We start from the raw sequence: 15,329 nt of genomic DNA, 5'->3' as shown, positions 1-15,329 counted from the left end.
TAGGCGGTCTCCGGTGCAAACATGGTCATGGTCGAAAAAGCTCCTCCGAGGCAGATTCAAAAGTTCACGGAAAAGCATCAAAAAGCAGAGCAGAGTTAAAAAAATATGACACACCTTCTCATTCAATGCATTTTCTTTATTTTCATGACTATTTACATTGTAGATTGTCACATCAAAACTATGAATGAACACATGTGGAGTTATGTACTTAACAAAAATAAGGTGAAATAACTGAAAACATGTTTTATATTCCAGTTTCTTCAGAATAGCCACCCTTTGCTCTGATTACTGTTTTGCACACTCTTGGCATTCTCTCCATGAGCTTCAAGAGGTAGTCACCTGAAATGGCTTTCACGTCACAGGTGTCATAGTTTTGATGCCTTCAGTGACAATCTACAATGTAAATAGTCATGAAAATAAAAGAAAACACATTGAATGAGTAGGTGTGTCCTAACTTTTGACCTGTACTGTATATATTCCCAACAAATGCAGTTAAAAATGTGCATTTTCCAATTAATCAATAAAGGAGATGTATTACGCACAGGGGGCGCCAAAAAGGGGGGGTAAAGGAGACGGATTCTAGGGGCCCATGATGGAGGGGGGCCCAGGGAGGCCCCTAATGATGATGAAATTATAATACAGATAAAATAATGACACTGTGTCGGGGGCCATGTAAAGATTCTTTTCATGGGGCCCAAAATCCCTAGCGGCGCCCCTGGTTACGAGTGAAGTCTTAGCTGAGCTTAATTGTTTTGTATCGTGTAAATCATTTCCCCAATGAAATATTAAAAGTAACATCTTAGCAATATAAACAATGTATATATTCTCGGTATTTATTGTTAATTTTCCCAACTATTTCATGATCCATTTTGTAAAAAAACATGATTCATATGGCCCCCATTGGCATACTTGCCAACCTTGAGACCTCCGATTTCGGGAGGTGGGGGGTGGGGGCGTGGTTGGGGGCGTGGTTAAGATATATATATATACATATATAAGAAATACTTGACTTTCAGTGAATTCTAGCTATATATATATATATATATATATATATATATATACATATATATATATTTTATTACATATATATATATATATATATATATATATATAAAAAGAAATACTTGAATTTCAGTGTTCATTTATTTACACATATACACACACATAACACTCATCTACTCATTGTTGAGTTAAGGGTTGAATTGGCCATCCTTGTTCTATTCTCTGTCACTATTTCAGAACACACACATTATACAAATATACATTATAAAATCAATAAGAAAACGGGAGCTCTAATTTGGGAGTCTGAATTAGGATCAGAAGTTCCTATATAAACATTGCGCACTCACGTCGCCTTTTTGTATTGATTACTGCAGCTGTGCACTGGATTCATTCACAAATACAAACTACAACTCACAAACACTTTAGAGTTAGGCTCCACCATCAGAATGTGTACTTAAACTTATAAAGATCACATGGATATTATTCAGTGAGTTGATTCACCAAATCTAACCTGTTATACAGGAGGAAAAAGCACACAGGACGTTTCAATTGTTCACAGACTGGTCGCTCTTATCAGAATGACAAGACACTTCCGGTCTGCAGGTGAGGTGATAGCATTCAATTGGGAAGAAACGCCCTACTGCCCCCTACTGACCAATGTGAATACTGATAAATGTGGAATGACAGCTCCAAAAACGAATTCAAACCACTAAATAAAATAAATAAATCAACACAAAAATGTGACACATTATGGGTGGGTCACATATGCATGTACAGTAGATGGCAGTATTGTCCTGTTTAAAAGTGTCACAACATTGCTGTTTACGGCTGTCAACACGTCACTCAGGTCCGCATGGAGCTGGAGGGGGCGTGGCCTCCAGCTCCGCCTGAATTTCAGGAGATTTTCGGGAGAAAATTTGTCCCGGGAGGTTTTCGGGAGAGGCGCTGAATTTCGGGAGTCTCCCGGAAAATCCGGGAGGGTTGGCAAGTATGCCCATTGGTCACGTTTTACCTGACATGAAATGTGCCAATTGGTGGGGTGCATTATTCACTTTAGCCACCAGATGGCAGTAGAGTGTGACATACCTTAAAATGTGTCTTTTGGCAATTCCAACTTTGACCACAGCATCAGTTGCTGTGTAGAGAGGCGCTTTCCATCATTTTCAGCGGACTGGGTTGCAAAATGACTCATGGGGCCACGTGAATATCCCTTCCCTACTGCATTGATAGTAAAACACAGCACATTGTTGGAAATGATGCGGCGGAGCAAGTTATGAAAGCATTTATTCCCAGCACGTGTCCAGCATACAAGCAGAATCATCAACATTAAGAGTCCTCTCATTCGCGCCACACACAAAAACACACACCGCTAGTCTTATTGGCCCGCACTCGCTCACTGTTTGGGGTCGATGAATATCCACGGCTATTATTAGTATCATTATGAGGTGTGTTGTGTTGGCGCCACAGGAGCTACAAGTCCAGGCTCTGCTGTGACGCTGCAAGAAGACGAGGAGGAGGAGGACGACGTGTGTGTCTACACATGGACGTTGTTGTTTTTTTCTAGAACAGATGGTCTCGTCTCCTCGATATTAGCATCTGAGGTTTGACCTCATCCCACCACTTACCACACATGCGCTTGTCTACAGCAGTGCTTCTCTATTATTTTCTGTCACGCCCCTCCCCCCCAAAGTTGTTTTTTTTCATCCGTATGTGTCAAGATAGTTCTCTACTAACAGTAAAGATGCTATTACGCCATTGCTTCTCACCATCACCTCACGGAGCCCCGCCCCCTATTTCAAAAGCAAGCATTTAAGGGGCGGTCTGGAACTTGCTCAGTTTAATTTTGCTTAGACAGAATTTTTTCACGCCCCCCCCCTGAAGTGAATTTATTTACCTAACTGTATGTGTGAAGGTAAACGCCATTGCCCCTCCCAGGGGGGCCCGCCCCACTATTTGAGAAGAAGTGCTCTACAGCAAGCTAACAAATCTATTAGGATCAATGGAGTCTTTGCAAGGGAAAAAACATGCACATTCACACGTTGACACTTTTTAAGAGGCAGACAGCACATTTAGGAGGGTGGACTAAACCTACACAGGATGCGTGTGTGCACTTGCTCAGCGACATTAAAAAAAAACCGACGGATGGATGGATGGATGTGGAGCTGCCATGATTTAAAAAGTCCATAGGATGAAACGCACAGTTTGGTCCACATTTGCTGTCTTTCTTTAAAGATGGCCGTCCAAGTTTGGAGGGCGGCGTTGTCCCAGGCGCGAGTAAAAAGCTCACACGGCACCAGAAGGAAGGAAAGAAGAAGATTCTGTTGACTAAAAGAAAAGAATAAAAGGGCGACAGGCAGATAGCGAGACATTGATCGGGTCACTAAACGACGTGTTATTAGGACAACCCCCCCTCCTCCAATAGCAAGCTGAGAGAGCGAGCAAAAAGGTCATGGAATACTGGCCGCTTTCTGAACGACCCCGCGCCTAAAGAGGGATGCTGCGTTACCTTTCCCACGCCTCTTTGTGCTCCTAATGTTTTCAATATGAAACAGTGGTCACCCCCCCGCATGTCAGATTCTAACATTTACACGCCTCTTTGCTGGCCATGCAACAACCAATCAAGACGGGAGAAGGGTGGGAGGAGGGGAGCGACGACCGGTGGGACGCCCCGTCGTCTGCCCCCGCCTACTTCAGGATGAGATGGAGTCCTTCGCCGTGCTCATCTGGAGGACAAGACGAGAGACGGTGAGAAGGGAGACGGGAAGAGGGTAAAAGGAGAGACGGTAAGAAGAGAGACGGTAAGAAGGGAGACGAAAACAGAACACGAAAACGGGAGACGGGAAGAGGGGAGACGGGAAGACAGTAAAAAGGGAGACAGTAGAAGGGAGATGGTAAGAAGGGAGACGAAAACAGGAGGCGGTAAGAAGGGAGACAGTAAGATGTGAGACAGTAAGAAGGGAGACGGTAAGAAGGGAGATGGTTCGAAGGGAGACAGTAAGAAGGGAGACGGTAAGAAGGGAGACAGTAAGAAGGGAGAGGTTAAGAAGGAAGACGGGAAGAAGGTAAGATGTGAGAGGGTAAGAAGGGAGACGGGGAGAAGGGAGACGGTGAAAAGGGAGACGGTAGGAAGGGAGACGGTAAAAAGGAAGACGGTTGGAAGGGAGACGGTAAGAAGGGAGACAGGAAGAGGGTAAAAGGAGAGACGGTAAAAAGAGAGACGGTAAGAAGGGAGACGAAAACAGAACACGAAAACGGGAGACGGGAAGAGGGAGGACGGGAAGTCAGTAAAAAGGGAGACAGTAGAAGGGAGACGGTAAGAAAGGAGACGAAAACGGGGGGCGGTAAGAAGGGAGACAGTAAGAAGGGAGACAGTAAGAAGGGAGACGGTAAGAAGGGAGATGGTTCGAAGGGAGACAGTAAGAAGGGAAATGGTTCGAAGGGAGACGGTAAGAAGGGAGACGGTAAGAAGGGAGAGGTTAAGAAGGAAGACGGTAAGAAGGAAGACGGTAAGATTTGAGACGGGGAGAAGGGAGAGGTTAAGAAGGAAGACGGTAAGAAGGAAGACGGTAAGATTTGAGACGGTAAGAAGGGAGACGGGGAGAAGGGAGACGGTGAGAAGGGAGACGGTGAAAAGGGAGACCGTTCGAAGGAAGACGGTAGGAAGGGAGACGGTAAAAAGGAAGACGGTTGGAAGGGAGACGGGGAGAAGGGAGACGGGGAGACGGTGAGAAGGGAGACGAAAACAGGAGACGGTAAGAAGGGAGACAGTTCGAAGAGAGACAGTAAGAAGGGAGACGGTAAGAAGGAAAACAGTAAGAAGGGAGACAGTAAAAAGGAAGACGGTTGGAAGGGAGACGGTAAGAAGGGAGACGGTAAGAAGGGAGACAGTAAGAAGGAAGACGGTAAGAAGGAAGACGGTAAGATGTGAGACGGTAAGAAGGGAGACGGGGAGAAGGGAGACGGGGAGAAGGGAGACGGTGAAAAGGGAGACCGTTCGAAGGAAGACGGTAGGAAGGGAGACAGTAAAAAGGAAGACGGTTGGAAGGGAGACAGTAAGAAGGGAGACGGTAAGAAGGGAGACGATTCGAAGGGAGACGATAAGAAGGGAGACAGTAAGAAGGGAGAGGTTAAGAAGGAAGACGGTAAGAAGGAAGACGGTAAGATGTGAGACGGTAAGAAGGGAGACAGTAAGAAGGAAGAGGTTAAGAAGGAAGACGGTAAGAAGGAAGACGGTAAGATGTGAGACGGTAAGAAGGGAGACGGTGAAAAGGGAGACCGTTCGAAGGAAGACGGTAGGAAGGGAGACGGTAAAAAGGAAGACGGTTGAAAGAGAGACGGTAAGAAGGGAGACGGTAAGAAGGAAATCAGTAAGAAGGGAGACGGTAAGAAGGGAGACAGTAAGAAGGGAGACAGTAAGAAGGGAGACGGTGAGAAGGGAGACGAAAACAGGAGGCGGTAAGAAGGGAGACTGTTCGAAGGGAGACAGTAAGAAGGGAGACGGTAAGAAGGGAGACGATTCGAAGGGGTTCGAAGGGAGACAGTAAGAAGGGAAACGAAAACAGGAGGCGGTAAGAAGGAAGACGGTTAGATGTGAGACAGTAAGAAGGGAGACGGTAAGAAGGGAGATGGTTCAAAGGGAGACAGTAAGAAGGGAAACGGTTCGAAGGGAGACGTTAAGAAGGGAGACAGTAAGAAGGGAGATGTTAAGAAGGAAGACGGTAAGAAGGAAGACGGTAAGATGTGAGACGGTAAGAAAGGAGACGGTGAAAAAGGAGATGGTTCGAAGGAAGACGGTAGGAAGGGAGACGATAAAAAGGAAGACGGTTGGAAGGGAGACGAAAACAGGAGGCGGTAAGAAGGAAGACGGTTAGATGTGAGACAGTAAGAAGGGAGACGGTAAGAAGGGAGATGGTTCAAAGGGAGACAGTAAGAAGGGAAACGGTTCGAAGGGAGACGTTAAGAAGGGAGACAGTAAGAAGGGAGATGTTAAGAAGGAAGACGGTAAGAAGGAAGACGGTAAGATGTGAGACGGTAAGAAAGGAGACGGTGAAAAAGGAGATGGTTCGAAGGAAGACGGTAGGAAGGGAGACGATAAAAAGGAAGACGGTTGGAAGGGAGACGAAAACAGGAGGCGGTAAGAAGGAAGACGGTTAGATGTGAGACAGTAAGAAGGGAGACGGTAAGAAGGGAGATGGTTCAAAGGGAGACAGTAAGAAGGGAAACGGTTCGAAGGGAGACGTTAAGAAGGGAGACAGTAAGAAGGGAGATGTTAAGAAGGAAGACGGTAAGAAGGAAGACGGTAAGATGTGAGACGGTAAGAAAGGAGACGGTGAAAAAGGAGATGGTTCGAAGGAAGACGGTAGGAAGGGAGACGATAAAAAGGAAGACGGTTGGAAGGGAGACGAAAACAGGAGGCGGTAAGAAGGAAGACGGTTAGATGTGAGACAGTAAGAAGGGAGACGGTAAGAAGGGAGATGGTTCAAAGGGAGACAGTAAGAAGGGAAACGGTTCGAAGGGAGACGGTAAGAAGGGAGACAGTAAGAAGGGAGATGTTAAGAAGGAAGACGGTAAGAAGGAAGACGGTAAGATGTGAGACGGTAAGAAAGGAGACGGTGAAAAAGGAGATGGTTCGAAGGAAGACGGTAGGAAGGGAGACGATAAAAAGGAAGACGGTTGGAAGGGAGACGGTAAAAAGGGAGACGAAAACAGGAGGCGGTACGAAGGGAGACGGTTCGAAGGGAGACGGTAAGAAGGGAGACGATTCGAAGGGGTTCGAAGGGAGACAGTAAGAAGGGAAACGGTTCGAAGGGAGACGGTAAGAAGGGAGACAGTAAGAAGGGAGAGGTTAAGAAGGAAGACGGTAAGATGTGAGATGGTAAGAAGGGAGACGGTGAGAAGGGAGACGGTGAAAAGGGAGACCGTTCGAAGGAAGACGGTAGGACGGGAGACGGTAAAAAGGAAGACGGTTGGAAGGGAGACAGTAAGAAGGAAGACGGTAAGAAGGAAAACAGTAAGAAGGGAGACAGTAAAAAGGAAGACGGTTGGAAGGGAGACGGTAAGAAGGGAGACGGTAAGAAGGGAGATGGTAAGAAGGAAGACAGTAAGAAGGAAGACAGTAAGAAGGAAATCCGTAAGAAGGGAAATGGGAAGAAGGGAAACAGTAAGAAGGGAGATGGGAAGAAGGGAGGCAGTAAAAAGGGAGACGGTAAAAAGGGAGATGGTAAGAAGGAAGACAGGAAGAAGGGAAACAGCAAAAAGGGAGACGGTAAGAAGGGAGACGGTAAGAAGGGAGACGGTAAGAAGGGAGACGGTAAGAAGGGAGACGGTAAGAAGGGAGACGGTAAGAAGGAAGACAGTAAGAAGGGAGACAGTAAGAAGGGAGACAGTAAGAAGGGAGACGGTAAGAAGAGGGATGAATACAAAACACGAAAACGGGAGATGGTAAGAAGGGAGAGGTTAAGAAGGAAGACGGTAAGAAGGAAGACAGTAAGGAGGAAGACGGTAAGAAGGGAGACGGTGAAAAGGAAGACCGTTCGAAGGAACACAATAGGAAGGGAGACGGCAAGAAGAAAGACCGTTCTAAGGGAGACGTAATAAGGGAGTTGTAAGAAGGGAGCCGGTAAGAAGGGAGCCGGTAAGAAGGGAGACGGTAAGAAGGGAGACGGTAAGAAGGAAGACAGTAAGAAGGGAGATGGAAGAAGGGAAACAGTAAGACGGGAGACGGTAAGAAGGAAGACGGTTAAAAGAGAGACGTTTGAAGGGAGACGTAAGAAGGGAGACAAAAGAAGGGAGACGATAAGAAGGAAATCCGTAACAAGGGAGATGGGAAGAAGGGAAACAGTAAGAAGGGAGATGGGAAGAAGGGAGACAGTAAGAAGGGAGACGGTAAAAAGGGAGATGGTAAGAAGGAAGACAGGAAGAAGGGAAACAGCAAAAAGGGAGACGGTAAGAAGGGAGACGGTAAGAAGGAAGACAGTAAGAACGAAGACAGTAAGAAGGGAGATGATAAGAAGGGAGACGGCAAGAAGGGAGACGGTTCGAAGGGACACAGTAAGAAGGGAAACGGTTCGAAGGGAGACGGTAAGAAGGGAGACAGTAAGAAAGGAGAGGTTAAGAAGGAAGACGGTAAGATGTGAGACGGTAAGAAGGGAGACGGGGAGAAGGGAGACGGTGAAAAGGGAGACCGTTCGAAGGGAGACGGTAGTAAGGGAGATGGTAAAAAGGAAGACGTTGGAAGGGAGACGGTAAGAAAGGAGACGGTAAGAAGGAAGACGGTAAGAAGGAAGACAGTAAGAAGGGAGACGGTTTGAAGGGAGAGGGTAAGAAGGGAGACGGTTCGAATTGGTTCGAAGGGAGACAGTAAGAAGGGAAACGGTTCGAAGGGAGACGGTACGAAGGGAGACAGTAAGAAGGGAGAGGTTAAGAAGGAAGACGGTAAGATGTGAGACGGTAAGAAGGGAGACGGGGAGAAGGGAGACGGTGAAAAGGGAGACCGTTCGAAGGAAGACGGTAGGAAGGGAGACGATAAGAAGGAAGACAGTAAGAAGGGACAGTAAGAAGGAAGACAGTAAGGAGGAAGACAGTAAGAAGGGATACGGTAAGAAGGAAGACAGTAAGAAGAGAGACGGTAAGAAGGGAGACGGTAAGGAGGAAGACGGTAAGAAGGGAGACGGTAAGGAGGAAGACAGTAAGAAGGGAGACAGTAAGAAGGGAGACAGTAAGAAGGGAGACAGTAAGAAGGGAGACGGTAAGGAGGAAGACAGTAAGAAGGGAGACAGTAAGAAGGGAGACAGTAAGAAGGGAGACAGTAAGAAGGGAGACAGTAAGAAGGGAGACAGTAAGAAGGGAGACGGTAAGGAGGAAGACAGTAAGAAGGGAGACAGTAAGAAGGGAGACAGTAAGAAGGGAGACGGTAAGGAGGAAGACAGTAAGAAGGGAGACAGTAAGAAGGGAGACAGTAAGAAGGGAGACAGTAAGAAGGGAGACAGTAAGAAGGGAGACGGTAAGGAGGAAGACAGTAAGAAGGGAGACGGTAAGACGCGAGACGTGAGACTCACCTTTGACAGTGCTGATGACGAAGCAGCTCTCGTCTGTCAAGTTGTAAACCATCTGCACAAATGGAGGACACAAGTGTGGGAAAAGAAAGCAAGAGAATGTTTGTCATTTCTTCACCCTGCTGCTACACCTCCTTTGTCATTTCTTCAACCTGCTGCTACACCTCCTTTGTCATTTCTTCAACCTGCTGCTACACCTCCTTTTGTCATTTCTTCAACCTGCTGCTACACCTCCTTTTGTCATTTCTCCAACCTGCTGCTACACCTCCTTTTGTCATTTCTCCAACCTGCTGCTACACCTCCTTTTGTCATTTCTTCAACCTGCTGCTACACCTCCTTTTGTCATTTCTCCAACCTGCTGCTACACCTCCCTTTGTCATTTCTCCAACCTTCTGCTACACCTCCTTTTGTCATTTCTTCAACCTGCTGCTACACCTCCTTTTGTCATTTCTTCAACCTGCTGCTACACCTCTTTTGTCATTTCTTCAACCTGCTGCTACACCTCCTTTTGTAATTTCTTCAACCTGCTGCTACACCTCCTTTTGTCATTTCTTCAACCTGCTGCTACACCTCCTTTTGTCATTTCTTCACCCTGCTGCTACACCTCCTTTTGTCATTTCTTCAACCTGCTGCTACACCTCCTTTTGTCATTTCTTCAACCTGCTGCTACACCTCCTTTTGTCATTTCTTCAACCTGCTGCTACACCTCTTTTGTCATTTCTTCAACCTGCTGCTACACCTCCTTTTGTAATTTCTTCAACCTGCTGCTACACCTCCTTTTGTCATTTCTTCAACCTGCTGCTACACCTCCTTTTGTCATTTCTTCACCCTGCTGCTACACCTCCTTTTGTCATTTCTTCAACCTGCTGCTACACCTCCTTTTGTCATTTCTTCAACCTGCTGCTACACCTCCTTTTGTCATTTCTTCAACCTGCTGCTACACCTCCTTTTGTCATTTCTTCAACCTGCTGCTACACCTCCTTTTGTCATTTCTTCACCCTGCTGCTACACCTCCTTTTGTCATTTCTTCAACCTGCTGCTACACCTCCTTTTGTCATTTCTTCAACCTGCTGCTACACCTCCTTTTGTCATTTCTTCAACCTGCTGCTACACCTCTTTTGTCATTTCTTCAACCTGCTGCTACACCTCCTTTTGTAATTTCTTCAACCTGCTGCTACACCTCCTTTTGTCATTTCTTCAACCTGCTGCTACACCTCCTTTTGTCATTTCTTCACCCTGCTGCTACACCTCCTTTTGTCATTTCTTCAACCTGCTGCTACACCTCCTTTTGTCATTTCTTCAACCTGCTGCTACACCTCCTTTTGTCATTTCTTCAACCTGCTGCTACACCTCCTTTTGTCATTTCTTCAACCTGCTGCTACACCTCCTTTTGTCATTTCTTCAACCTGCTGCTACACCTCCTTTGTCATTTCTTCAACCTGCTGCTACACCTCCTTTTGTCATTTCTTCAACCTGCTGCTACACCTCCTTTTGTCATTTCTTCAACCTGCTGCTACACCTCCTTTTGTCATTTCTTCAACCTGCTGCTACACCTCCTTTTGTCATTTCTTCAACCTGCTGCTACACCTCCTTTTGTCATTTCTTCAACCTGCTGCTACACCTCCCTTTGTCATTTCTCCAACCTTCTGCTACACCTCCTTTTGTCATTTCTTCAACCTGCTGCTACACCTCCTTTTGTCATTTCTTTAACCTGCTGCTACACCTCCTTTGTCATTTCTTCAACCTGCTGCTACACCTCCTTTTGTCATTTCTCTAACCTGCTGCTACACCTCCTTTTGTCATTTCTTCAACCTGCTGCTACACCTCCTTTTGTCATTTCTTCAACCTGCTGCTACACCTCCTTTTGTCATTTCTTCAACCTGCTGCTACACCTCCTTTTGTCATTTCTTCAACCTGCTGCTACACCTCCTTTGTCATTTCTCCAACCTAATAAAATAAAAAATATACAGCTGAGATAGGCTTCAGCACCCCCCGCGACCCTGAAAAGGGACAAGTGGTAGAAAATGGATGGATGGATGGATAAAACCAATATAAAAATAAATATGATTAAAAACTACTTTAAAGTTTAAACCCAATTAAAACAATAAATATAAATCAAAATGTAAAAACACAGAGGACCACACCCCTCATGTAGTGTTAAAAGCCAGAGAATAAAAGTGGGTCTTGAGTATTAAACATGTACTTCATGTACTCTGTGTCATTTGTTCACACTTACACTAATAGTCACAGTACGAGGTTCTACCACTAGGTGGCAGCAGGAGGGAGGAGATGCGACATTCTCACATCTTTCAACAGACTGTAAAACCTCCCAGTTTTCCTGAAAGCATCGTGTGACTTGTGGCAATCACTTCCCGCCAGTCCCCTACAAAAGTGACACTAAACACCGAAACATTTGCTTGGCCGTGTCTCCTTTTTGTCATACTTATATTTCATAACAAATATCTTTGTCCTACTTGTATTTAATAACAAAGATGTTTGTCCTACTTGTAATTAATAACAAAGATTTTTGTCCTACTTGTATTTAATAACAAAGATTTTTGTCCTACTTGTATTTAATAACAAAGATTTTTGTCCTACTTGTATTTAATAACAAAGATCTTTGTCCTACTTGTATTTAATAACAAATATCTTTGTCCTACTTGTATTTAATAACAAAGATTTTTGTCCTACTTGTATTTAATAACAAAGATCTTTGTCCTACTTGTATTTAATAACAAAGATTTTTGTCCTACTTGTATTTAATAACAAAGATTTTTGTCCTACTTGTATTTAATAACAAAGATTTTTGGCCTACTTGTATTTAATAAAGATTTTTGGCCTACTTGTATTTAATAACAAAGATTTTTGTCCTACTTGTATTTAATAACAAAGATTTTTGTCCTACTTGTATTTAATAACAAAGATTTTTGTCCTACTTGTAGTTAATAACAAAGATTTTTGTCCTACTTGTATTTAATAACAAAGATTTTTGTCCTACTTGTATTTAATAACAAAGATTTTTGTCCTACTTGTATTTAATAACAAAGATGTTTGTCCTACTTGTAATTAATAACAAAGATTTTTGTCCTACTTGTATTTAATAACAAAGATTTTTGTCCTACTTGTATTTAATAACAAAGATTTTTGTCCTACTTGTATTTAATAACAAAGATGTTTGTCCTACTTGTAATTAATAACAAAGATTTTTGTCCTACTTGTATTTAATAACAAAGATTTTTGTCCTACTTGTATTTAATAACAAAGATTTTTGTCCTACTTGTATTTAATAACAAAGATCTTTGTCCTACTTGTATTTAATAACAAATATCTTTGTCCTACTTGTATTTAATAACAAAGATTTTTGTCCTACTTGTATTTAATAACAAAGATCTTTGTCCTACTTGTATTTAATAACAAAGATTTTTGTCCTACTTGTATTTAATAACAAAGATTTTTGGCCTACTTGTATTTAATAAAGATTTTTGGCCTACTTGTATTTAATAACAAAGATTTTTGTCCTACCGGTACTTGTATTTCATAAGAAAGACGGTGACAATGGTGGTTACCTGGTCACTGAGCAGGATGTGTATGCCTGTGGGACCTTGTCTGTACACCTGGTTGATGTTTCCCAGCGGGAGGCAGCACACGCTCGCCATCTTGCGGATGAGCTCGGCGGCCGTCAGCTCCTCCAAGTACAAGGCGTGGTAGACTACGCGCACAAACACACAAGAGTTTTCCGGCTAATTCTTTTGGGAGACAGCAACACTTTGTTTTACCGTGTAAACTGGGCGAGGCGCACTGCTCTCCGTTTTCATTGGCGGCGTGTCTCTCCAGCAGGGGGCTGTCCTGAGGCGACTCCTGACAGACGTACAAGGTCAACCTGGGACGCACGGACCTGCACACGCGGCAAGCTGAGCGTGAATACACAGAGAGGCGCACGCTATCACCACGTGGCACACACACACTTTGATTTCAGCGCGTTGAAGAGTCGGATTCCATCTGCGGGACCGCAAATCTGGACCAGGTCGTCCCGGTTTAACTTCAACAAATCAGAACCTGGACGAGCAGGGAGAGAAGTGGCGTGACACTTTTAACATCGCCGTTGTTGTCGTTTTGCTGGAGGGCGTGTACCTGAGAAGTGCGAGAAGACTCGAGCATAGGAGTTGAAGCGGTTTTTCACGAGCCACTTCTGTGTGTCCTGAATGGACGCCGTAGGACTCAACTGCTGCAGGGAGACACAGCATCAACACTTTACATTACAAACATACTTTATGTTGCTTCCATTCATTCTTCAAGAAGTGAACTAATTCATAACATCCAGACCACGTAAAACAGACCTGGGCATTTATTTGGACTCGGGGGCCACATTGAGAGAATAACATGGGTCTGGGGGCCGACGTGTACGTGTGTATAAAAAAACCTAAACATTTACAATTAGAGATGTCCGATAATGGCTTTTTTGCCAATATTGTCCAACTCTTAATTACCGGGGGGGGAGCAGTATATTTACAGATCGAATTCACAAAGTCAAGTATTTCATATATATATATATATATATATAAGAAATACTTGACTTTCAGTGAATTCTAGCTATATATATATTTATTTTATTATATATATATATATATATATATATATATATATATATATATATATATATACATATATATATATATAAAAGAAATACTTGAATTTCAGTGTTCATTTATTTACACATATACACACACATAACACTCATCTACTCATTGTTGAGTTAAGGGTTGAATTGTCCATCCTTGTTCTATTCTCTGTCACTATTTTTCCAACCATGCTGAACACCCTTTCGCAGGTACCCAGAAAGGTTTCGAGTACCACCAAAAAAACTGAAACTCTGAAGACAGTATAAACATTTGTGTTAAAGGTGTACAAATACTGTTTGTATAATAAGCATGTTATTTTATACAAATGAGGGTTAAGAGTTCAGTACTAAAAAAAAAAGAAAAGAATGTGGCTTAAGTACAGTTTTTTAATTGAGCTGCTGCATTTTTTGGTTGGGTTGTTTATTTATTTTGAGTAACTTCTATACATTTCTAAAAGGGGAGGAATGTAATAGTGATCTATGTTTGTCTGTTGCCATCTCCTGGTGAATGTTGGCTATAGCGTACTGGGGTTACTTTTTGGTTGGCCAACGATTTACGTGGTGTTGCCTGACGTCACTCTGGTCCGCATGGAGCTGGAGGGGGCGTGGCTTCCAGCTCCGCCTGAATTTCGGGAGATTTTCGGGAGAAAATGTGTCCCGGGAGGTTTTCGGGAGAGGCGCTGAATTTCGGGAGTCTCCCGGAAAATCCGGGAGAGTTGGCAAGTATGACCGATACCGATATAAACAGTCGTGGAATTAACACATTATTATGCCTAATTTTGTTGTGATGCCCCGCTGGATGCATTAAACAATGTAACAAGGTTTTCCAAAATAAATCAACTCCAGTGATGGAAAAAAATGCCAACATGGCACTGCCATATTTATTATTGAAGTCACAAAGTGCTTTTTTTTTTTTAACATGCCTCAAAACAGCAGCTTGGAATTTGGGACATGCTCTCTGGGCTGAGGTGGGGGTAGCAGGGGTGTATATTTTAGCATCCCAGAAGAGTTAGTGCTGCAAGGGATTCTGGGTATTTGTTCTGTTGTGTTTATGTTGTGTTACGGTGCGGATGTTCTCGCGAAATGTGTTTGTCATTCTTGTTTGGTGTGGGTTCACAGCGTGGTGCATATTTGTAACAGTGTTAAAGTTGTTTATACGGCCACCTGCAGTGTGACCTGTATGGCTGTTGACCAAGTATGATTGCATTCACTTGTGTGTGTGAAAAGCCGTAGATATTAAGTGACTGGGCCGGCACGCGAAGGCAGTGCCTTTAAGGTTTATTGGCACTCTGTACTTCTCCCTACGTCCGTGTACACAGCGGCGTTTTAAAAAGTCATAAATTTTACTTTTTGAAACCGATACCGATAATTTCCGATATTACATTTTAAAGAATTTATTGGCCGATAATATCGGACTGACGATATTATCGGACATCTCTATTTACAATATCAATATACAGTACAGGCCAAAAGTTTGGACACACCTTCTCATTCAATGGGTTTTCTTTATTTTCATGACTATTTACATTGTAGATTGTCACTGAAGGCATCAAAACTATGAATGAACACATGTGGAGATATGTACTTAACAAAAAAAGGTGAAATAACTGAAAACCTGTTTTATATTCTAGTTTCTTCAAAGTAGCTACCCTTTG

The 15,329-nt window shown here is 43.6% G+C and overlaps 1 protein-coding gene across 3 annotated transcripts in view; it reads right to left on the bottom strand.

Moving 5' to 3' along the window:
- Positions 1-2,269: 2,269 nt before the first annotated feature.
- Positions 2,270-15,329, bottom strand: part of ubp1 (upstream binding protein 1) — a 65,011-nt gene continuing 51,951 nt past the window's right edge. For 2 of the 3 annotated variants that reach the window (XM_061931388.1, XM_061931390.1), the window contains exons 11-16: positions 13,188-13,281; positions 13,022-13,112; positions 12,833-12,951; positions 12,623-12,765; positions 9,060-9,111; positions 2,270-3,725 (exon numbers count right to left, since the gene is read on the bottom strand). In XM_061931388.1, the coding sequence (XP_061787372.1) occupies positions 3,688-3,725; positions 9,060-9,111; positions 12,623-12,765; positions 12,833-12,951; positions 13,022-13,112; positions 13,188-13,281 (537 nt within the window). In that variant the 3' untranslated portion in view covers positions 2,270-3,687. The remainder of the gene's footprint in view (positions 3,726-9,059; positions 9,112-12,622; positions 12,766-12,832; positions 12,952-13,021; positions 13,113-13,187; positions 13,282-15,329) is intronic. The other variant, XM_061931389.1, reaches the window with a different exon arrangement.

Source organism: Nerophis lumbriciformis, linkage group LG37, assembly GCF_033978685.3.
Source record: "Nerophis lumbriciformis linkage group LG37, RoL_Nlum_v2.1, whole genome shotgun sequence".
In the NCBI taxonomy this organism is placed as follows: domain Eukaryota; kingdom Metazoa; phylum Chordata; class Actinopteri; order Syngnathiformes; family Syngnathidae; genus Nerophis; species Nerophis lumbriciformis.
Note: the sequence above shows the minus strand (reverse complement) of the source record. Positions and strands in the feature narration are given on the sequence as shown.